At 42.1% G+C, this 23,611-nt stretch overlaps 1 protein-coding gene across 6 annotated transcripts in view; it reads right to left on the bottom strand.

Annotated features, from left to right (window-relative positions):
* Positions 1-23,611, bottom strand: part of hecw2b (HECT, C2 and WW domain containing E3 ubiquitin protein ligase 2b) — a 41,448-nt gene that overhangs the window by 5,591 nt on the left and 12,246 nt on the right. For 2 of the 6 annotated variants that reach the window (XM_061785536.1, XM_061785546.1), the window contains 17 exons: positions 21,708-21,831; positions 18,449-18,613; positions 15,972-16,073; positions 12,878-13,028; positions 12,681-12,784; positions 12,414-12,538; positions 11,307-11,492; positions 11,070-11,222; positions 9,866-9,968; positions 9,685-9,781; positions 8,096-8,179; positions 7,913-8,022; positions 5,935-6,055; positions 5,712-5,825; positions 4,263-4,415; positions 2,376-2,474; positions 2,173-2,302 (listed from right to left, as the gene is read on the bottom strand). In XM_061785536.1, the coding sequence (XP_061641520.1) occupies positions 2,173-2,302; positions 2,376-2,474; positions 4,263-4,415; positions 5,712-5,825; positions 5,935-6,055; positions 7,913-8,022; positions 8,096-8,179; positions 9,685-9,781; positions 9,866-9,968; positions 11,070-11,222; positions 11,307-11,492; positions 12,414-12,538; positions 12,681-12,784; positions 12,878-13,028; positions 15,972-16,073; positions 18,449-18,613; positions 21,708-21,831 (2,121 nt within the window). Of the gene's footprint in view, positions 1-2,172; positions 2,475-4,262; positions 4,416-5,711; positions 5,826-5,934; positions 6,056-7,912; positions 8,023-8,095; positions 8,180-9,684; positions 9,782-9,865; positions 9,969-11,069; positions 11,223-11,306; positions 11,493-12,413; positions 12,539-12,680; positions 12,785-12,877; positions 13,029-15,971; positions 16,074-18,448; positions 18,614-21,707; positions 21,832-23,611 lie in introns of those variants that run through there. The other 4 variants (XM_061785499.1, XM_061785509.1, XM_061785526.1 and 1 more) reach the window with 4 other exon arrangements.

The raw sequence follows: 23,611 nt of genomic DNA, 5'->3' as shown, positions 1-23,611 counted from the left end.
CATGCTGTGGGGGTGTTTTTTCAGGTGCAGGGACAGGACGACTGGTTGCAATCGAAGCAAAGATGAATGCGGTCAAGTACAGGGATATCCTGGAGAAATTAATTCTCCACAGTACTCAGGACCTCAGACTGGGCTGAAGCTTCACCTTCCAACAAGAAAATGACTGCACACAGCTAAAATAACGAAGGAGTGGCTTCAGAAAACTCCATGACTGTTCTTTTAATGGCCCAACCACAGCCCTGACTTAAACCCAATTGAGCATCTCTGGAGAGACCTTAAAATGGCTGTCCACCAACATTCTCAAAAGGCCGCTTCTACTAAATACTGAGCAAAGGGTCTGGATACTTATGGCTGTGTGATATTTCAGTTTTTCTTTTTTAATAAATCTGCAAAAATTTCAACAATTACGTTTTTTCTCTGTCAATATGGGGTGCTGTGTGTACATTAATGAGGGGGGGAAATGAACTTAAACGATTTTAGCAAATGGCTGCAATATTACAAAGAGTGAAACATTTTAGGGGGTCTGAATTCTTTCCGTAGCCACTGTACATTCGGGTGGCAGGAGACAGAACGATCTCCGATGTCACCACTAGTAAACAAACCCTCACATGAGATTGAGAAAACAGGGTAAATGGCTTTGCAAGATGATTTTAGCCTTCTTCTCTACCACCGTAGTTTGAATGAGTGATGTCTCAGTCGAAAAGAAGTTACGTCAGTAAAAATGCTTCGAAGCGAGACGAAACGCTGGCCAAAATTTCAATTTTGACAGGTAAGTTGATTCAAAAATAGAGGCGGAGGAAATTCCAATTTAGTTAACAGGATCATTGACGGAATGGCTAATTGATTGATGGCACTAATCCAACCAATGCTCTTTTTAACTGTATTTCAGACCGCAAATCCTGGATGGCAGAGAACTTTCTCCAGCCTAACAGAGACAAAACTGAAGTTTTAGTCATCGGTCCTGTGGCCTAGAGAGAGGACATTTTCATTTAGTTGCAAGCGCTGTCCTTAAATTCCTCCTCACTGGTGCAAACCTTGGCCATTATTATAGACTCTGACCTCACTTTTATACCACACATTTAAAATACAGCAATGCCTTAAGATAGGAGTGACCCGACTTATGAGTTTTTCAAGCTGTCATTCGGACGAGCTTTTGCTTAGATTTGCGAGTGCAAACTTGGGGGATACAACCGCTGCACTGTGGCTGTGACTCAACTCACTTCACAATAAGCAACAGTTTGGCAAAAAGTGAACAACTCTTCAAAAAAGAGACTTTAAGCAGTTTCATGCCACTTCCAGTTGACAATTACTATCAAACTAAACATTAAACAAAACAAATTTGTATTTAAAACAACCAAACAATTTAGCCTTAATAATGTGTCCGCTAGCTTTATGCTAACACATAACTGAAAATGTTAACGCAATAGATATTTGAACACAAACGGTGGTGCAACACATGTAGACAGACGATGCTCACAGGCACAGGCGTCTATAATTCTTTATCCTCTGCGAAAACCGGCTAATAGTATTGCAGCTTATTCAATCACTAAAGAGTAGTGATTGACTCCTCTTTGTTTGTTTGGATGGCAGTGTTATACTGCCCCACAGTGGCCAAGTAAGGCACACCAGAAGGAGCAGCACAATTAATTGAATGAATGGTCTGGAACCCCTGCGATTGGCTGGCAACCAGTTCAGGGTGTACCCCGCCTCCTGCCCGATGATAGCTGGGATAGGCTCCAGCACTCCCGCGACCCTTGTAAGGATAAGCGGCTCATAAAATGGATGGATGGATGGATGGGTCTGGAACCCTCTCATCTTTCACTGTTGCTTTTACTCTATGAACCCTCGCAGGCCCTGAGGTCCTCCAGCTCCTCCTACACTCAGGACACACACTCACGGCAAGGCATCTTTTCAGTTTTACAACCCTCGTCTATGAAACAGCCTGCCAGAACACCTCAGGGCTGCAGAGAACGTTTATGTTTTAAAGACCACCTTTGTAATTTAGCTTTTAACTAATATTTCATTATTATACATACCTATTTTAACTTTCATTTTATTGCCATTGTTTCATTGTCATTTATTGTATTTGAGGTATGTGATGTATGCTTTAAATCATTTGTTTTTACTGATTTTATTGTTTTGTATTTTTTAAGGACAAACTTGGATTCTGACCTGTCCAAACACTTCTTCATTGACAGTGAAGGTGAGGTCCAGCATGTCCTCAATGTCGTTGTCCTTCATCCACTGAAGGGACTGATGAAACTCCTCATCCAGATACTCCAGGTCGCTCAGATCGCATGGACTACACACAACAAAACAATAGACATTTGTGCAGGATGCTTAGTTGCGTGCATGCATGATTCCCGCATACATACATGCGCAGTAGTCCTTTATAGAAGGGTCTGGTGAAGAAGGCATCCAGAAGGTACTGGTGGATCAGAGCCAAGCCCAGGATGCGACCACTGAACCGAAACCTGAAAGTCGACATACAGCCCAGGGAATGCATTAATCTGTTTTACAAAACCTAAAAAAAAAATACCAATGTCATGACCAACATTAAAACACTGTAGCATAATAAGATGCAAAATCAATCAAGAAGGCGGCGACCTAGATGGTATGTAGAACCAAGGGGCACGCTGAGTACGTCAACACAGCATGTGACTAAAACGGACCAATCACGAGAGATGATCTCCGCGGTGTTCTACGCGCAGCAACAATTTTTGCCGTGTGCGCGTCAAGCTACGCAAAGGGGCCCCGTGGGCCAATTCGTCGGTCACGTGATGCAATGCGGGCGTTGTCGGCCCGCAGGAGCGCGGGAGTATAAAGAGGCCTTAATGCGCACCATTGATTTTTGACTTTTTGGGGGGAAATATACACGAGAAATTACGGTATATGAAATAATTTTTAGCTTTCAGGCGCTTTGGGCGTGTTGCTGAATGCTCTGAAAAGTCCGCAGCGTGGAACTTTTAGCTGTCAATCAAATATGTGCCTTCTCTCCCAGCTTCTTTCTAGCGAGGCATAAGCTCTCACGGGCCACAGAGAAGCAATTTTCCCATCCTGTACCACCATAGAAATTTAGTGGGCCATTAATTGCGCTGCTGTGGCTGCCTCAAGTGCACCATGGGCGGGCACATCAGTGCGATGCACCGCGGTCTCCCAGGATGATTTTTTTTTCCCCTCCTCCTCCTTGCCCCGCAACTTCGCAGCCGACAACAGTGAGGCTGACAGCCCTGACGCCGTGGCACTGGGTGGCAGAGCTATCCAGTGTGCCGCTGCCTCGCTATCCACCGTGCGTGGGGGTACACAGCAGAGACACTGTAGCCCAAATAACACAAAACACATTCACAACACTTCAGGGTAGCTGTAGTGGTAGAAATGGGCCAAGTTATTATCAATAAAGCAGCGGCAATTGCGCCAACTGGCCACTGCATGGAATATAGGCGCTTTGTGTTTATATAGTGTGGGAGGGCTGACTCATGCTGGGTGTCTTGGTTTCATCATCTGGGCTATGTTTTATGCCTAGATCAGACGACAGGATTTCAGCCCTGATATTGGCCCGATTGGCTATCGCGGGCGATTTCCCAGATTGAGGCTGACATATTTTGTCAGGAACGACGAAACTTCTTGTAGTGTGACATAATCCACGACCAACAATTTGGCCTTACGATAGCCCTACGACGCCAAAATGAAAAGTCTAGCACGTTTGATTTTTTTGGGTATCTTCCGTCTAGTGTGACATACCAACGACAACTCTCCGACAGCACTCCTTGACGTCGATCAATAGGATTGTGTATTCTGACAGGCGCTTCACCTCCCGTGCTTGCCGTTATCAACATACTTGGTCGCTGTTGTCAACATTTATTTGCACGCGCAAACCAATGTTTACCAAAGCTTTAGAGCACCTTTGCCGCACCGACACGCCCAGCTTGGCACAGACAGTCTGCTAAATTGGCAAACATGAGAACAGAGTCTTGCGCTCGCACGAAAATCAAGATGTGCCAGTTTTTACGCTGAAGCGCAGCTACGCCATCTAAGAAAATAGAGCCCATAGTAAATAACATCATTAAATAGAATGCAAAGAATTAAACAGTTTATGCTTCATGATTAATTTAATTGCAGCACCTTCGAGTGTGTGCGACTTGGCCATCAGAGGGCAGTATAATACAGTCATGCAGACACAAATGAAGAAGAGTTTTACAACTACTGAAAGTGACTCAGTGAACTGGAGTAATACTCGCAGTTCACATTGTGTGTAATCTCACCACTCATGGTGATTGTCCACGAAGGCCGACATGGGGCTGATCTGGACTGTGTATGTGTCATTGGCAGAATATTCAAAGAGACCATAGTAAGGATTGAACAGTTCTCTTGAGACCAGGAAGAAGAATTCTCGGGAAGGTCCACTATAGTCCAACCTGCAAAAAAAGCACATCTTTTAAAATCTTCTGACCTCTTTTTTAAGGCGCTGATTAATTAATTTTTCTATTTTGTGTGTCATTCATTTTTGCAATTAGGGTTAAGCAATCATGAATCAAAAACTGCAAAAATGTGTGACTGATTATTTAGATTTTAAATCTTGTATAAAAAATGCCATATTTACTGCAATCAAAACTACAACATGGAAAATCGCCAGACAGAGTTCCTCACACATCATTGTACAACGGTTGAAAGAAGAATAAAAAATAATGTTGAAGTTATTTGCCCCAAGTCTACAAGACCACCAATGCACACGTCTACTAGTCCTTCCCATCCATCCATTTTCTGAGCCGCTTCTCCTCACTAGGGTCACGGGCCTGCTGGAGCCTATCCCAGCTATCATCGGGCAGGAGGCGGGGTACACCCTGAACTGGTTGCCAGCCAATCGCAGGGCACATACAAACAAACAACCATTCGCACTCACATTCACACCTACGGGCAATTTAGAGTCTTGTCTACTAGTCCATGAGTTGAAAACAACTGTGCTATCAGACAGACAAGCAGCAATGAGAGCATATCTTCCGCATCAGATGTAATAAATGAAGTCGATTACAATTACGCTTCAAACATGTCTTTCCTTGATTTAATATAGCTCAGAGTTCATGGGTTCAAATCTGGGCTCTGGCCTTCCTGTGTGGAGTTCACATGTTCTTCCCGTGCCTGCGTGGGTTTTTCTCTGGGTACTCTGGTTTCCTCCCGCATGGTAGGTTCATTGAAGACTAAATTGTCTGTAGTTGTGAATGTAAGTGTGAATGGTTGTTTGTTTTGCTGTGCCCTGTGATTGGCTGGCAAGCAGTTCAGGGTGTACCCCGCCTCTCACACAAAGGCAGCTGGGATAGGCTCCAGCATACCTGTGACCCGAGTGGGGATAAGCGGTACAGAAAATGGATGAATGGATAATATGGCTGATGGATCGCGGTCTAGGTCTGGAGTAACTGTCATGGCTAACAAGCTAATGTATCTTTACTTTATATTTACCCTTTACTATCAAACGTCTGGGTTACGTAAACACAACCAATTAAATATGAAAAACAAATTCAGAGTACTGTGGCATGTTTTTCCATTTTGTCTTTTTAACCTGACCACAAATTGAAATTTGAAAAATCTAAACAAATAAAAAAAAACAACAATGAGTCACCTTTTCATCTTTTGATTGCCAATTGAAATTGGAAAGAACGAACGAAACACGCATTTGTTACAATATGCTTGTCGGCGCCACGCTGCTACTTACTCACCCCTCCTCGCCTACAAAGCTGACATACAGCTTGCTGCGCTGTAGATCTTTGCGGGAGTAGCAAGTAATCTGATTGAAGGCATCTTCCAGCAGGTGGTCACGGCGGATGAGCAACCTGACGTGCATACAATTCTTGTGAATCATGTGTACACACACACACACACACACACACTCACTACTCACTCACTCACTCACTCACTCACTCACTCACTCGCACCACCCACTTGAGCTTTGCTGGTCCTTGGCCGTAACCTTTGGTCTCCAGCTTTCTGTAGAAGTTGCGTAGTTTGGCTTCAAAGTCTCTCTTATAGGGTGCTGGAGCTCTGGCATTTGCTCTCTGAGTACCTACAAAACAGAAAAGAAGCTTCTTCGTGACTTCTTGGACTTGTTTATTCACTGCATCTTTTTTATTCTGAGATTACAACTTGGAAATTATTTGGTTGCGGTACCAAGTGGCTTGTACTATGGAGTTTTGTATGGCAACATGATCACCTTCCCTGATTGTATTGTATTGTATTGTATTGTATTGTATTGGTGCGCCTCCACGACCCACCAGAAGTATTGGAACAAAGATGCTAATTCCATTATTTTTCTGTACACTGAAAAAATTTGGGTTTGACATCAAAAGTTGAATATGAGACTAGCTCAACAGTCCAGGTTTGGTAAATTGCGGGTTCACTCACTCTAACAGCACGCACAAGGTATAAAAGTGGTGGAGACGCTGTATTTAAAAGAGGAATTTGAGGTTTATGAAGCTCTGATGGTTTTCACCAAGGAAAATTCAGGAGAGCACCACAAGCACAAAATGAAGTATACAGTGATGGAATTGGAAGTGTTAATGGAAGAAGAAAACAAACACATTACTGAGTTACAGAAAATCAATTGCTGCAATAATTTTGAGAAAGCCACCACATAAAATCCATGTTTGGTTTGACTGAACTTGTCCAGAGTGTGTGACATTGCCACAATGGAAATTGTATGTACCCATCCTAGGTGTTTTAAATGCAATCCTAGGTGTTTTAAATGTATACAGCCCAGCCTGTATACAGCTCTGGGAGAGGCCGGGACGGATTGCCACAGTGCGCTGAAATGGCCCAGATGCATGGAAATGCAGTTGAAAGGAGTTGTCATAGGCAACATGGCATGACCCCTTCTTGTGACTGCCTCCAAGTCAGCCCTTATCTTGCAGAAACTCCAAAATTTCAGTGTTCAAGAGCGGATATGTCAGGATAATGGAAAGATGCAAAATTAGCCAGCGCAACTCGTCTCAGGTTTTATAAATCACATTGTGTGTGCTAGATTAAGCCTCAAGTATTTCCTGCTCTCACAAGCAAAATGGACAGTGCGGCATTTTAGCGCATTTGACAGACCCACTCCTGGGTGTGCCAGATTAGTAGATCAGCTTCCATATCTGTTTATGTGCGGAATCAAGTTTGCATCCATTTTTCCTGCACAAGCCTTTCGTAATTTAGGCCTTTAGTCACCTATTTAGCATGTAAAATGCATTTTCTATAGGGTCTAAGTCTGGAGATTGACTATGCTTTTCTCCTTCATGCCCCTGATGAACTCTTGTCAAGTTTTTTTTAGCCAGTGAGTGTCTTGTCAGTTTGGTTGCATCGTTCTTTAACTTCTCAGACAAAATGTTTCTATAGACTTAGGAGTTCATGTTGCTGCTGTCAGCTTGTTGTTCATCAATGAAGATTAAGAAGTTCGTCCCAGAAGAAGCCATCACATTACCTCCACTGAGCTTTCATAAAGCCTTATCACTTTGGAGAAGGTCAATCCTTTATGGTTGTTTGGAGGTCTTTCTTCATGACTCTGAAAACGTTCACTCTCATCTCATTTCACATCTGTTACTTCACGACTGGTTTCTTTCCACAGGACATTCCAAAAGGTTGTATAAGCTATGTTCAATATCTGTGCCATGGGACTGACTGATTCCCCATTCAACAATTGCTTGTTTTTCACACATTGACAGCTCTCAAGTTTTCATGTTAGTTACACTTCAATGTAGTCTTCTGAAATGTTGATCTCTTGTCTCATATTCATCTTTTGACAAAGTAATCGTAAACCAGACTGGACAGCCCTAGCATTGCTGCGAATGTTAGTAGTACTGTAAGTGTTGCGTGTGGTACTTGTGTAAACCACTTGATGCACTAAAATGCTGACATATAATTTTTTTACATGAAGACATGATGTTACCGGGTGAGTTTTGTGGGGAGGAGACAGGAGAGCCTCGAGGTGACTGGCAGTAGCTGGGGTATAGTAAGGCATGAGGAGGCACATAGGACATGACTTCCTCCTCAAATAGACTGCAGAGTAGAGAAAAACAGTAAACCAACAAGCACACAAGACATGGATTAATTACATTGAATAAGGCTTCACCTTAGCAAAATAACAAGGTCGGCATCTCCTGACAGCCGCGCCAATCCTGATGCTCCATCTGTACGGATCAGCTGGACCTTCTCCCTGTTGTCATGAAAACATGAAAATACACTGCATGAACAAACATCTTTGGGCTTTCCCATTGAATCTCGACAGACAAGATATTGTAGACCATTGATTACCAACCACTGTGCCGCAGAACATTAGTGTAGCGTGAGAAATCATCAGGTGTGCTGCTGAAAGAAATTATCCAATTTTACCTAATTGTTTAGAAAATGGCAGCACGGTGGGTGACTGGTTAGCACATCTGCCTCACAGTTCTGAGAACTGGGGTTCAAATCCCAGCCTGTGTGGAGTTTGCATGGTCTGCCTGTGCCTGCGTGGGTTTTCTCCGGGTACTCCGGTTTCCTCACACATCCCAAAAACATGCATGGTAGGTTAATTGGCGACTCTAAATTGCCCATAGGTGTGAATGTGAGTGCAAATGGTTGGTTGTTTATATGTGTTTATAAGCTGGGATAGGCTCCAGCACGCCCGCCACCCTAGTGAGGATAAGCGGTACAGAAAATCCATGGATGGATATTTAGAAAAATATAGATTTGCTACAAATAGTGTATCTTTGGTCATCTATTCATGCCAGCAACCATATCGTGACAGGCAGAAGAATTTCATGTTTTTTACTAGATCGAATAAGATACATAATTAAACTGTTTATCCACTTTTCAAGACATTTTTGTTTGATGGTGTGCCAGTATTTTTTTTTCCATGTAAAATTTGTATCATGGCTCAATAAAGTTTGGGTAACACTGTTTTAGACAATAGCATGCATCCAACTTTGTGCAAAAGCCTTTGTTCAAAAGACCTTTTCTGATACAGCATGACAGTGCCCCAGTATACCAAGCAAGATACATAAAATCATGCTTGGATGCATTTGATGTGACCGTAAACCTCAAGCCCAGCCAACACTCAGGCCTGGTACACACAAAGATTTTTCCACTCTTAAAAGATTTTTTTTTCAATATTTTTGGTCATCATGTTTGTGGTGTGCTTCGAGAATCTCAACACAGCAGACCACACACAGCAAGATTCTGTTTGTAGCAGTGATTTCGAAGTCTCGCGTGATCTCACAAAACCGAAGAAGAAACACTTGGAATGACAGCTCTTTTCACTGTATTGAATCACTAATATAATTTTATTTATAAAGATATGCTGAAAAGATTGGTTTATGGTTCAGCGTAAGATCTGAGATACACATTCACTCTAACACGTGCACTTACTGAGAGACTGTGTCACCATGCAGCTCTCCAAGTAGTCCTAGAGAGGAAGACTCCACAATGGGGCACAAATTCCCCATACAAACGGCAAAAATAATTGACAAGTCTGCATTTTCGAAATAGAAAGCCATTTCACAGAACATTTATATTTGATGGGGGGGGGGGGGGGGGCATCCCCTAGCAATGCCTCCCTGTGTGGCCACCAGAAACAGCCAATGGATCTACCTACTAACCTACCGACCTATCTATACTGGTTCACAAACAGTAAACTTCCTCACTTACATTGACTACACTTACTACACAGTGTTGGTTCACCTGAGTGAATGGTTCCGGTGGAAATCTGGCTGCCTCTCCTGTAAAATTTCAAAGATGTTGGGTTGCCGTAGAAAAGCCACAATCTTGTCATTGTACGCTACAGGAGGACAAAAATGTGCAAAACAAGTCAATACAAACACCTTTTTAAATTGTTAATCATGCCACCTGCATGCATACTGACCTACTGGCACAGCATCTGCACCCTGGCCCCTGCTGGCAGATGTGAAGGTGCTCGAGGGCCTCGGCAAGATGGGTGGCCCGGCATGACGGGACTCTTCGCCCATCTGCAGAGTGGGTTAGTTTCAGCGTGGTCTTAACTCTTACATGCACGTTTATTTACCATGCACAGATAGTATATTGCGTGTCAATTTTGACTCAACCGTGATCCTTCAAAAACAAACAGGTGCATGTTTTTGTGGGAATCTGTGCAAATGTGGTGGTGGGTGGTAGTCCTCCCATTTTCCTTCATTTAACACACACTGGTAAATCTAAAATCCACTTTGTATACAAAGATCAAATTTGACACAGAATAGCCTCAGTGTAAAACTTTGTAGCACCTGTACAAAAATATTGACATTTTAACATTTTCATGTTGGTCTATTATGGGTCACTTTAGGAAAAGTCATCAGATGTCAATGTGAAAGAATAACATGTAGGGTATTTTTGTTATTGCGCTCAAATGTCTAAAAAAGGTCAAAAGTGACCCAAACTGTATGTCAGGCTGTGTGGAACGGTGAGCGGCTGGTTAGCACATCTGCCTCACAGTTCTGAGGACCGGGGTTCAAATCCTGGTCCCGCCTTTGTGGAGTTTGCATGTTCTCCCCGTACCTGCGTGGTGCTCCGGTTTCCTCCCACATCCCAAAAACATGCATAGTAGGTTGATTGAAGACCCTAAATTGCCCTTTAGTGTGAATGTGTGTGCAAATGGTTTGTTTGTTTATATGTGCCCTGCAATTGACTGGCAACCAGTTCAGAGTGTACCCCACCTCTCACCCGAAGATAGCTGGGATAGGCTCCAGCATGCCCGCGACCCTTGTGAGGATAAAGCGGCACAGAAGATGGATATATGTATGTATGTCAGGGTTCATAAAAAAAAAGGTACTTTGATCATGTAAGCATTATGGTTAAAACTACACATACATATTTTCAAAGGCTATTTTTGAACAATACATTTTCTTTATTGTTCCTAACTATTACTTTTTGTAACTACAGTTCTAACCACACACACACACACAACTATACTATGCCAGGTTGGCTTTGCAAATGAGAATTGTCTTACCTGGATCAATAAAGGTTTAATGAATAAATAAAAGTGGGTAGCGACAATAGGAAAATGTGGGTCCCAGGGTGACGACAGTTGCGGATCACTGTTCTACGGGACTTACGAGGCGTCGTGGGCTGACTTCACCAGCGCTATGGCTGCGTTGGCGGGTCAGGTGTTGGCGGTGAGTCAAGAGGCTCGGCGGTCGACAGCTCTGCAGGGGCAGCCGAGGGTCAATGAAGGTGGTCGCTCGACTATTGTGGTCCACAAAGAAAGGCTGTTCGACAACACAATTCTGGTTATCTCATTTTTATATACCAAGACAACGCAAGCGATGATGATGATGGTAATGAGGGCCCACCTTTCCGGTGTGGTCGTGCTTCATCTCCCAGCCTCGAGGCAATTCCAGCTGTTTGTTGGCAAACATGTTGAGGAAGGCCACCAGGTCCCTGTTGTGCTGGTAGCGCTCATAGTGGTGCGTGTCCCGGCGCACCTTACTGATCATGTGTTTCAAGCATGTGTTGGTGGTGAACATGCGGTAGGCACTCTGGCAGAAAGGTAAAAGAGAGGGCGCATAAGTTAAGACGAAATTGCCAAATGAAGTTCGGTTGTTATGCAGTGGTGAAAAGTACTTTAATAGATATTTTAGGTTCTATATCTGCACTTTGCTACAGTATTTATTTTTCTGATGACTTTTATCTCTCACTCTTAACATTTTAAAACAGATACCTGTAGCTATACTTTCTACTCCTTGCTCTGTCAGAATAGGCTGGTTACTTTTTTCAAGCGCAGCAGAATTATTGAAAAAAAGATGTAAATAGAGAGAGATAAAGTCAACTGTGGTTGAGATCTTCATTGATTGAGATCTTGGCGTCTTATGAAGCAAAAAAAATCATCAGTGATATGGAGGAGCGTGATCCGGAAAGCATTGATTACGACGGAAAAGTGAGAATTTCCCCAGCCAATGATTTGTGGCGCATGCGTTGTGTCTCGTGCCAGCCTAAAAACGACAAGTTTCTGGCATCTAATCTGCATTTTTCAGTTGTCATCATTAGCTAATTTAGCATTTTTTTTGTTACTATGATCACAATGTAAGCAAAGCCAGGGGAACACTTTCTGATGGCATGAAAGTCCAGCCAACGCAAGCGAGCTCTTAAACAACAACATGCAACATTTTTTTCTTCTCTCCAGTATGAGCACTATGTAAGTTAATAAAAGGACAAGGTTTTTTACAACATTATCAAAATGGGTACGGTTGTATGGACAGTAATTGACAAAATATTTTTTTACTTTTGTATTCAAGGACATTTCAGTCATCTTTTACTTGTACTTAATCAGCTCCTACTCTTAAGAGGTTCAATTTGTGTGGCGTGCAACAGAAACTATGCAGCAGAGTGTGAGTTACATTTGTGCTTGAGGGAGTATAACGAATAGAAAAATATTTTAAAGAGCATCCGTTTGCACATACAGGGTTAGAATGCAGCACAGTGAAGAAGTCGGGGCTGGTGAGGAACCTGGAGCTGGGAGACTGGAGCAACAGGTACAGGCGGGATCTGGAGCTGGCACCGGCTGCACTGCTGTCTCGACGTAGCTCTGCAAAAGGTGACACACACACACAAGGTCTATATACAGTAAATGACAATATAATAATTCATGTATGGTATTGTTTATTGTATTGTTCTGATTGTACAATAAAAGAAAAATACATGTAATGAGTACTTATACTTTGGTTAACCTGGAAAGGAAGGGTGGAGATCGGTCTCGTCGGCTGGCTGCTCATTGGATGGCACCTCCTCTGCTCTGCTGTCATTGGTTATCGTCCGCCGGATGCTCTGATACCTAAAGGTGAGTGTGTTCATCACCGTGGTCACAGTCTCTACAAGAAATGCTAAGTCATGCGATGTTGACGTTCAGGGGTTCAGTGGTCTTTACCTACGGTTCAGCTGCTCCATCTGTTGGATGGAGCTGGACCTCTGGAGTGTCTGCTGCGCAGCTGGGGCAGTGGGCCGTTGCCAGGTGGTGGTTCTGTTCACGTGGTCCACGTAAAAGATCCTCCCGTGGCTGTCTATCCGCGCCTCCCAGTCTAATACGCAAACACATGCCCTATTTAGACTGAGCTGTGCTTTGGTACTTCTTCTGATATGATCAAATTATCACATGCCCAACTGTTCAATCTTTCAGCACTTTTTGCACAACCAGTTTTTTTTTCTCTACAACAAGGAGCTGAATGGCCACATTCGCAACAGGGTTTTGATCCATGAATCAACCGCTACATTTTCAAGGACGTCCACTTACAGTGTATGTCTTTCTGTGAATCTTCTAGTCTCTTCCTTGTTCAATTAGAATTGGTACTTAAGTAGTCATCTTCATTCCATCTTCTGTTCATTTTTACATAATCTGAACACGACAGCACCTAACAATTGATCAACAGCATCTCGCCATTGGGAGGCTTCAAACAGGATGTTCTCAGAAAAAGTGGCCAATGAGCTCAGAATGCCATCAGCAGGTTGCAACAGAGAGACTGGAAGAGTCACAGAAAGGCATAGAAGTGGACATCTTTAGTCCTTTTCATGGATTAAACACCTGGTGTAAATTCTGCTGTTTAGCTCCTTAAAGGACAGCAAGTTGTGTGAAAAGTACTAAAACAATGAACAGTTGGACATGTGCATTCAAAAGTTTAGAGAATGTCAAATTAAGTTCACCCTAATCCTGAAATTTCACTCAAAATATCCTTAACTTTTTTTGAGTAGCGAAGCCAATGTCGTGCAGTGGAACCTCTAAAGTGTCGCACTACTCGTCACTTTAAACCGCATACACTCCTTGAAGTCTCGGTGCCCTTTGCACAATGGTCATTGCACCGGACTATTGCGATATTAGCCATTCGAACTGCTCTAAGTGCTAGATGACTCTGCATCTTTTTGCACAATTGTTTTTTGTCAATGTCTTTATGTCTCCAAAGTGTTCTGTAAATTGACTGTCTGTTGTACTAGAGCGGCTCCAACTACCGGAGACAAATTCCTTGTGTGTTTTGGACATACTTGGCAAATAAAGATGATTCTGATTCTGTCATATACTGTAACCTTAACATTTTTAGGGAAATACAGTGTTCCCTCGCCACTTCGCGCTTCACGTTTTGCGGCTTTAGTGCTTCGCGGGTTTTTCCAAAATATTCATTAAAAAATAAATTAAAAAATACAGCCATATCGGCAGCCATGTTGCGGAAAGACGCGTTGTTTCATGTTGATGTGCGTGACAGAAGGTTTCCCTGCATGCCAACAAAGAGACTCAGAGGCTTTGTACATGCCTGCACATGCCTGAACAGTACAGGCACTCATACAAGGCGCGTGATTGGTTCCCGGCGCGATATCAACCAATGAGAGCACGTGTGGTTTTATCCTGTGAGCTGATTGGCTGCGCATCATCGCAGCCTCACCCAGCATCTTCCCTTGTTGTGTCTCACCAGTCTCGTCCACGCTGTTGTGTTCGCAATAACTTTTTTTGTTTAAGCGCTAATTTTTTTTATTAGTTAAGCAAGCCCTTACAATGCCGCCGAAGCGCTGTGCCCCTGTGAAAGCTTCCTCCGCGACGCCCAAGAGGAAGAAGATGATGATGACCATCAGCGAAAAAGTGAAACTTTTAGATTTGATCAAAGAGGGCAGAAGTTATACGTCTGTGGAACGCCATTATGGCGTGAATGAATCTACAGTGCGGTACATAAAGAAAGAGGAAGCAAACATCCGCAAAACTGCTTCAATAACTTTCAATAAGGAAGCGAAACTCCACGTAATAAGAGAATTGTGAAAATGGAACCTGCATTGGCATTGTGGATTGCTGATTGCAGGGAAAAGAGTTTGGACACTAATATGATCAAAACAAAAGCCAAACCTCCGCCACCAACACAAGCCTCTTAGCCTCTCTCAGAAGGCAATGTTGATGAATGTTAATTACTGTATCATGTTTTAGAATTAAAGATTTAAGTAAATAGGTGTACTGTTGTAATCTTTGTCTCAAATATGTAAAGTATAAATACTGCTTCCATATTTTAAACATTCTGGTACCCACGTACACATCCACGAAAATTCCTAGGGGGCGGGGGGCAAATCCTACTTTTTGGTTTTTCACCTTTCGTGGGGGGTTCTGGTCCCCATTAACTGCAAAAAAAACGAGGGAACACTGTATAGAGTAAAAACCTCCAAAACTTTGGAGTTCAAACTGTCGTCTCTGGCAAGACCTCAGTGAGCTTCAATGGATTAAATCTGGATGTGTTTTTCTATGGTAGCTTTTTTTTTTTTTTTACAACGCTTTTTGTAATAGTTATGCCAAAAGACAGACCAGCCTTACCAAAAATTGTTTCGAGAAGATGAACATTAGAAAGTTACGTGACGTAAAGCAGTCTCACTTTCAAAATGGACTCCAAGTACTTTTGGAAAGAATCACTTTATGTGTCATCACTTGTTATCAAAAATATGTTTTACACCTTTTTCAACACTTCAGTGACAATTCAAAAATATTTTAAAATATAATTAGATGAGTGTGGATCTGCAGGGCTAATCACAATCACATTATGCCTTCATCAATAGTAAGTTAACACGTATGACGGTTAAGAGTGACTTAAAATGTTGTCTATACTGGTGTATCCCAACCTTTATTGTGTCATCACAATACATAGGAATAATATAACTGCACACTACCAAACACACGCACACGCACACACACACACAATAATGATGATCTCATCTTAGTATTAAAAAATGTACTTTGCATATTTGCTGTATGAATGGCAACAGGTTGATACACAGGTCAACTGTTTACTCTGCCGCCAAGTGGAAGAGCATTTAATTGTTTTGTCTGTCACAATACATCGCTAGCTACAGTATTTCCGTCATTTCTTGTGGGAAAAATTGTTTCCGAATCCAAACAAGTTAGAAGTCAAGCAACATCCTGGAACCAACTGTGTTTGACCTTGGAGGTTCCACTGTATATTTTTTCAACCTAACATTTGAGGAAAACACTGAAGAACACTCACTCGGCGGGAGGGGCTCGTCCACTCTTTGGTAGCGACTGATATCATGGCGTACAGACGGCAGCGTCTGAACAGACACGTGGCCATTGACCTGAGCTGTGGCCCCTTTGTGACACCATACAGACAGACACACGCACACACACAATGACTGTGATCATCATTTATATTACATAAACAAAATCAGGCCTACAGGTAACAGTGCTCCAGCAATTTTAAAACCATGCATTATTCCTACACAGATTGCACTTAAATAGAGCTTTATCCACAACATACGGTGCCCAAAGCACTTTACAAAGTATCACCCATTCACGCACACATTCATACAAATCAATGATGTAGAATTGCATGGCAAGTGTTTCTCACAGTTCGACCATCTCATATTGTGACAGAAGGTAACACCTCATACTGATGCTATTTAGTGTCATTACAAGTAGGGCTGCAACTAACGATTATTTTAATAATCAATCAATCTGTTGATTATTTTTTTGATCAATCGATTAATTGGATAAGAAATACATTTTTAGTTTAAATGCCTTTATTTAAAAAAAATCCTTTTGTATATTGCAAATTGACAGTGCAGAAAAGACAAACAAAAACTGATTCTGATTCAGTCAGTAATTTGGCCCTTAAGATGTCAGAAAATAGGCAAAACTGTTAATCATTGTTTTCTAAATAAAAGCAGATGTTTGAAAATTTCTTTATTTTGATTTAACACAAAGACAACCAGTCTGTTTTTATGGAGGACTACACAAATCAGAGAATATTTACTGTTGAGAAGATGGAATTCTAAGGATTTGGATAATTTTAAGTTAAAAAGGTCTCTCAAAGATTAATCGATTATCAAGTTGTCAATTAATTTGATTATTGATTTGTTGTCGATTAACTGATTAATTGTTGCACCTGGTCGACTGGTTAGAGCGTCTGCCTCTCAGTTCTGAGGTCGGGGGTTCAATTCCCGGCCCCAAGTGTTTGGAGTTTGCATGTTACATGGATGGACTCGACTCATCACCAATTTTTGGTATATTTCCAAAACATTTCTGGTAAAATTTCATCCGAATTTAAGATGGCGCATTTTGAAAATATTCCAAAATAGAAACTTGAATTAATAGGAATTCGTTGGAGGGTAATTTAATGGAATATGCATATATTTATGCAGGTAAGCATAAAAAGCATAGATCCATGTAAACTAGATAGCTCTTTACTTGCCCGCATGGGACGGCATTACAGGACCTTAATTGCACAATTTCGTTTCACTTCACTCCAATGACGGCGAACCTGAAGCTTGTTCGTAACACAAATTTTGGCTTGCAGCACAAAGGGGGAAAAAAAAAAGATCGAACAAGCAACGGCTCCTAACGAAGAACTCTGTCATGGATACCATGATAGGCCGTGAGAAAACATAACAAGCCTTGACTATCAAGAAAAAATCCCACAGACCACTGCATTTTTCATGAACGGGGCTGCCGTGACCGCCGGGAGGAAAGTGTACTGTCAACATAGCCTTAAAACATTCATTTATGTATTTTTCCTTAAAGGTCCCCTTACATCAAAATCAAATTTTTTCCCCCATTTTTTATGTCTATAACCTAAGTCAAAATGAGTCTGTGACCTGGTTTAAGTTTGACACCTATGCGGTTTGTCGATTGTAAGCAATAGCTAATTCCAGGCAAAAAGACGAAAAAGGAGCTAATCGGTTTCAGGCGTCAGTGCTACAAGTTATTATGCAAGCACTTGCCCACTTGTTTATGGTTGGTACCCACCCAATCAACTCAACTTTAGAAAATGGCTAAACGAAAACGCAGCTGCGTCTTATGCAAAGCTATAACTTTTACTTTGCATCGCATGCAACCTCAGAGGAGTTTTCCCAAGCATTTCGGAACCAGAATTGTGCTGTGTTCGGGCCCATTTTGTGCATCTGCATCTAGAAATAGCTATATGTATCCAGTCAGATTTGGCCCATATTTTGGCAGCTATCAATACTACTTTTGCGACTCTCTTCAGTAGGGTAAAACTACCCCGACACACGACGCTCTAAATCCAGCTCACGTTCCCGATCCTTGGGTGAACAATCCAACGCTTGGTGAATTCTGCTTCGCAATGATAGGACGAGTCGACATCGAAGGATCAAAAAGCGATGTCACTCAAACACTAAGCTGCCACAAGTTAAAAAAAGTTATCAACTTTTATGGCACCTTCTGCTTAAAACCCAACTATTAAGATGAAAGCTGCCGAGATACAGACTACGACCAATCAGAGCAAAGCTGTTTTCCATACTCAAATTAAGAAGAAAAGCGATCAAATCAGAGCAAAGCTTATTTACATATGGAATATTAAGCCGTTTCATCTGCCAGGCGTTTCAGACCATCTAGAGTAGCTTGAAAAAGGGCATCCTGGGCATTTCCAACCAAAATGATCTTGCAAATCCAATAAATGAGATGTAATGTTATCATTCTTTGTCTTTGTTTTCCAAGTCAGCTCACCGGAGTCAATCTCAGTTAACGTCGTGCTCAGACCCTCTCTGGCCCTGCACGCCACCTGGTTCTGGGCTGCGAGTTCGGTGGCCCGCACAGAGCGTCTCTTCCACACCTCTCCTCGCTCATCCTCCTCCCCCTCCTCCTCTCCCTGTACATCTGGGCCGACAGCCTCTGCAGTAGACAAAGAGCAGTTGACATCTTAGTTATCCTAATCAGAGTTCCACAGCAGTCCATTTAGGCATCTTCTTGATCTAAAGGAATGGCACACATCGCTGCCTCCGAGTGAGACCAGTGTTCCCAACATTTATTGAGCCAAGGCACATATTTATATTAGTTATTATATATATATTAGAAAAATCTCATGCCACACCAGCAAACAAAAATGATTTTAAAAAGTATAGATACAGAAATAATAATGATCTCGTCTCAATTTACGCACAGATGTACTTAGTGTGAACTATGGGCCAGTTTATTTGAATACTAATTTATTTTTCAGTTGAATGCAAAAAAATGTATATTATTTCAGTATGCATACGTTTTGTAACAGTTTTGTTTGCTGGTGTGCCATGAGGGTGGCACGGTGGACGACTGGTTAGCACATCTGCCTCAACAGTTCTGAGGACCCGGGTTCAAATCCAGGGTCGTCTGTATGGTGTTTGCATGTTCTCCCCATGCCTGTGTGGGCTTTCTCCGGGTGCTCCGGTTTCCTCCCACATCCCAAAAACATGCGTGGGAGGTTAATTGAAGACTCTAAATTGTCCATATGTGTGAATGTGAGTGCAAATGGTTGTTTGTTTATATGTGCCCTGCGATTGGCTGGCGACCAGTTCAAGGTGTACCCCGCCTCCTGCCCGCAGTTAGCTAGGATAGGCTCCAAATGGTGCATAACGTGACAGTGGCTTTTTTCTCACTTTTATTTAAGTTCAATATATTTGGCTTTTAATCTTCAAAAACTGCTTGCCTTGAAACATAAACTTTTTCATAACAAATCACTAACAACTACATAGGTTATAACAACATAACTAACAGGTTCTTACAGGTGTTTAGACACTAAAAAAAAGAATCCCACCGCACCACTCGTCAATAGCACAATACCTTGCTCATTTTCACACATCCTGTCCTGCCCTTTTCTGTCCTCTCGTATATTGTTGTCTTGGATAGTTATTGCATGTCCTCGCCGGGTGCCCCCCGCGTCCCCAATGTGCTTCCGAGTTCCAAATCTGTTTTCAAAGGTGAACGACTTGATAAAAAAAGAAAGTTACTGTAGCAAAAGTAGTAGACTTTACACCGATCTGATCGGTATTGGCCGATAATTAGCATTTTATGCTGACCGGCCGATCGGCTTTCATGTCATAATTTGCCGATCCGATCAATGACATCATCGATCGGCTCCGCAAAAGATATTTACTCCGCGTTGCCTTCGCGTATGAATCCAAAAGCTAGTTTATTTTTAGCCTTGTCACGTGTCTTATGGCGTAGTACTGTAACTATCTGACGGCCAATAAAGTTTTTTTCAATCTTCTCAGTGAAAAAACTCGTCGGTGTGGAACTATTTTGCGGTGTGTCAGACAAATAACACGCAAGTTATTTGCAGTCTGCACAACTGAAGAACATCGTGGGGAATGTCATCTAAATGCTTCAACACAACAAATTTGATTGGGCACCTGAAGAATGTACACAAGGAGCATGCCACGTTCAAACAACGCAGCTTGGGAAAAACAAAACAGCAAAAGCAAAACGGACACAAACTCTGGACAACACCCGTCCATATAGCCGGGACAGTGAGAAAGTTAGAGTAAGCATGTCATTGACAGTATTCACAAGTAATTTAATTGCAATAAAGTAATTTAATTACAGTAAGTTAGCACCCATTATTTCTGTCATGTTGTAATGTTGATTTGACCTAAACTTCTGTCAGTGGCTAATCCTTGATGTTTTAACTTTTGTCTAAAATGCTAAAGAATACGTTTGAAGATACAGTACTCAGTATACAGTACACAAGTATAGACAACAAATGAACAACTCATGTAAATAGACACATTGCTCCATCTTGTAATCGGATCGGTTATTGTTTTTTTTTTAAACTTGCTGATCGGTGATTGGCCCCAAAAATCCTGATCATGTAAAGGCTAAAAAATTGCATGTTCAGAGTTAACACTGCAGCCATGCCGCTCTCTCTCTCTCTCTCTCTCTCTGTGGAGCCCTCTATGTACAATAGACGATAGAACCATCGTCACATGGCCACCACGTCAATGCCCCATATTCAACATGGCTGGCACGTAGGCACGGAGGGACGTCTTTTGGAATTGGATCAGTCCATCCATCCATCCATTTTCTGAGCCGCTTCTCCTCACTAGAGTCGCGGCCGTGCTGGAGCCTATCCCAGCTGTCATCGGGCAGGAGGCGGGGTACACCCTGTACTGGTTGCCAGCCAATCGCAGGGCACATACAAACAAACAACCATTCGCACTCACAGTCACACCTACGGGCAATTTAGAGTCTCCAATTCATGCATGTTTTTGGGATGTGGGAGGAAACCGGAGTGCCCGGAGAAAACCCACGCAGGCACGGGGAGAACATGCAAACTCCACACAGGCGGGGCCGGGGATTGAACCCGGGTCCTCAGAACTGTGAGGCTGACGCTCTAACCAGTCGTTCACGTGCCGCCGGAATTGGATCTAAATACAGTATATTGTATATATGTGACCTGGAAATACCTCAGTCCCATTCTCTGCCTGCATTGCGCCACAGCACCAGTAAACAACAGCGGCCAATTCTGGAACTAACAGACTGTCAACGAAATTTTAAGTGACAAGTGGAAGCTATTTTTGGACATTTTTCAGTCCCGAAGGTCCGTTTTATCAGATATCCGTCATATCAGGGTCCGTCTGATCAAAGTTCCACTGCACTTGGAGAGCTAAAAACCTTTTTTGGTGGTACTTAAGTTTGAGAACCACTGATCAACTGGAAGAACATTTAATTGTTCAACAGTGACTATACGTCGCTTGCATAGACAGATGAACAAGAAACAGCACATTATTTGTGGTACATAAATAATAATTTTAGGACCAATTGAGTGAAATTATGAATTTTCCTGCAGCACACCTAATGATCTCTTGCGACACAGTGGTTAGGGAATCACTGGTGAACACTCCTTCAACTCAATAAAACCACGTTGACGCAAATATGAGTCCAATCATAGTCTGCGTGATTAACAAAACTCTAGGTGATCAATTATTTGATTGCAGCCAGAGGTACCGCACACCTGCATCAAAGGTTCGAATGTCGCTACCGGTCGTCATAGCAGTAGTCGCCAAGCTGTTGTTGCTTGATAACTCCGCCCCTTCCTCCTCTGCCCTAGGAGCCACTTCCGCCCTCGTCTCCACCTCCTGTAACAAACGGCAGAAGCTTGATGAATAAAAGGTTTTTACAGTCTGCATTGTTGCACACTTGCCAGTGTGGTGTAGCCACCTGCATGACAACAATGGAAGGAGCTCCAAAGATAGCAAAATTTTGATTCAATTATTTTGTTGATGAAGTCTGAAAAAAGAGCATGGCAAACTGCATGGTTTGCAACTAGCGCATTACAGACACAACAACGACGTCGAACTTCATCCGACACTACAAATTCACAAAGGAAAGCTGGGAAGCTAATTTGACAGTTTAGCTAGCTGGTCAAACATTACTTTTCATAGACGATTTTGGACGATTAAAAGTAAAAGATTAAGTAACAAAACTAGGGGTTGGACGGTTTATGATAATTGTCCGAACCTTTTGTTTCGGTTCATAGGCATGCAAAACGCTCCCTTTTCCCCCCCCTCTGTCTCATTTACTAATGAGGCGGTGCGCACTCTAGAGCAGAAAGTAGCTCCTAAAATATAATCCCAACCGTCCAAGGCAGAAGAAGTGAAGCAGCGTTGTTCGCGGTCAGTTGTGGAGAGTTGAAGAAAAAAAAAGGTGTGGAGATGTTGCGGGCATGACGAAAGAGTCAGTGCTACAAGATGCCTGGTGTGTTATAGGTCTGATGTATCGGATCACTTTGCATTACGAACACGGCGATAAAAAAGTCATTAACAAAAGTGCCTTCCACCATTAGTAAGTACAGTACAAATTGAACATGTTTACTGAAGTGTTACCATTAAAATGGCATCTGTCTGTATGATAAAGCTGTCTGTACTATGTTTTTAAAATTGAGACCGCAGCACATGAAACATAACCTTTAATCTCATGACAATTGTCAATTGTCCAGAGTCAGTGCTTCTAAATAAACAAACAAACCCGACTGAATGATTTAATTAGAGGACACAGGAGGATTGCAGATTTTGTTCACATTTTTTTTTTTAAGGATGGCAACATTTTTATGTCATGTATTATTCCCTTAATTACGAATCTCTTTCATTCTCCATTAGCCCACTAGGTAGACATCTAATTATATTTGACCAACAGAAAACAGTCTTGGCTTTTGTTTAATGGTGTTATTTTAAGAACCGTAGGAGTTAGAAGGCTGTCACCACAAACTACTAAGCAGAGTTTGTTCAGAAATAAAGTTGAGTTAAATTGAGTTTAAAATACAACTTTAAAACAATTCAATGCAATAGATTCAATCAAACATAATCTCAGTTGTTGTTCATTTAACTTTAATAAGGTGTGAATACCTTTTTAGTGTTATGAATTATGGGAGGGGGAAAACAATTTAGAAAAAAATAAACATTTTATAACCACTCCAATATATGTTGTGACTGGAGCAAGATTGTATGACTTGACTTGACTTCACTTGCTTGAAATTTAGTGGCGACTCGATTTGTCTTGCTTAATTCTTCCCTACAGTGACTTGGAACTTGCTTGAGACTTGAAGGTTATGACTTGAGACTTGCTTGTGACTTGCACATATGTGACTTACTCCCACCTCTGCTAATTAGTGCATTTTTCACAGATTTTTAACTGTGGTGAAAGATCAGGGACAGCAAGGTCTTCTGTCCTGACCTAAAGATTATTAGAAAGATTATTAGATTATCTATGATTAGAACCTAAACTCTAATTTTTGTTCAGTGAAATTGTATTACTTTATTCCCAACAGTATTCTCTTCAGTCTGTAGCGCTTCTCTTGGCTGCACTGTTTCCAGTACGTGTATATGGATGCCCTATGTGGGGCACAAGCCAGTGCAAACT

Source organism: Phyllopteryx taeniolatus, chromosome 1 (assembly GCF_024500385.1).
Source record: "Phyllopteryx taeniolatus isolate TA_2022b chromosome 1, UOR_Ptae_1.2, whole genome shotgun sequence".
NCBI lineage: Eukaryota > Metazoa > Chordata > Actinopteri > Syngnathiformes > Syngnathidae > Phyllopteryx > Phyllopteryx taeniolatus.
Note: the sequence above shows the minus strand (reverse complement) of the source record. Positions and strands in the feature narration are given on the sequence as shown.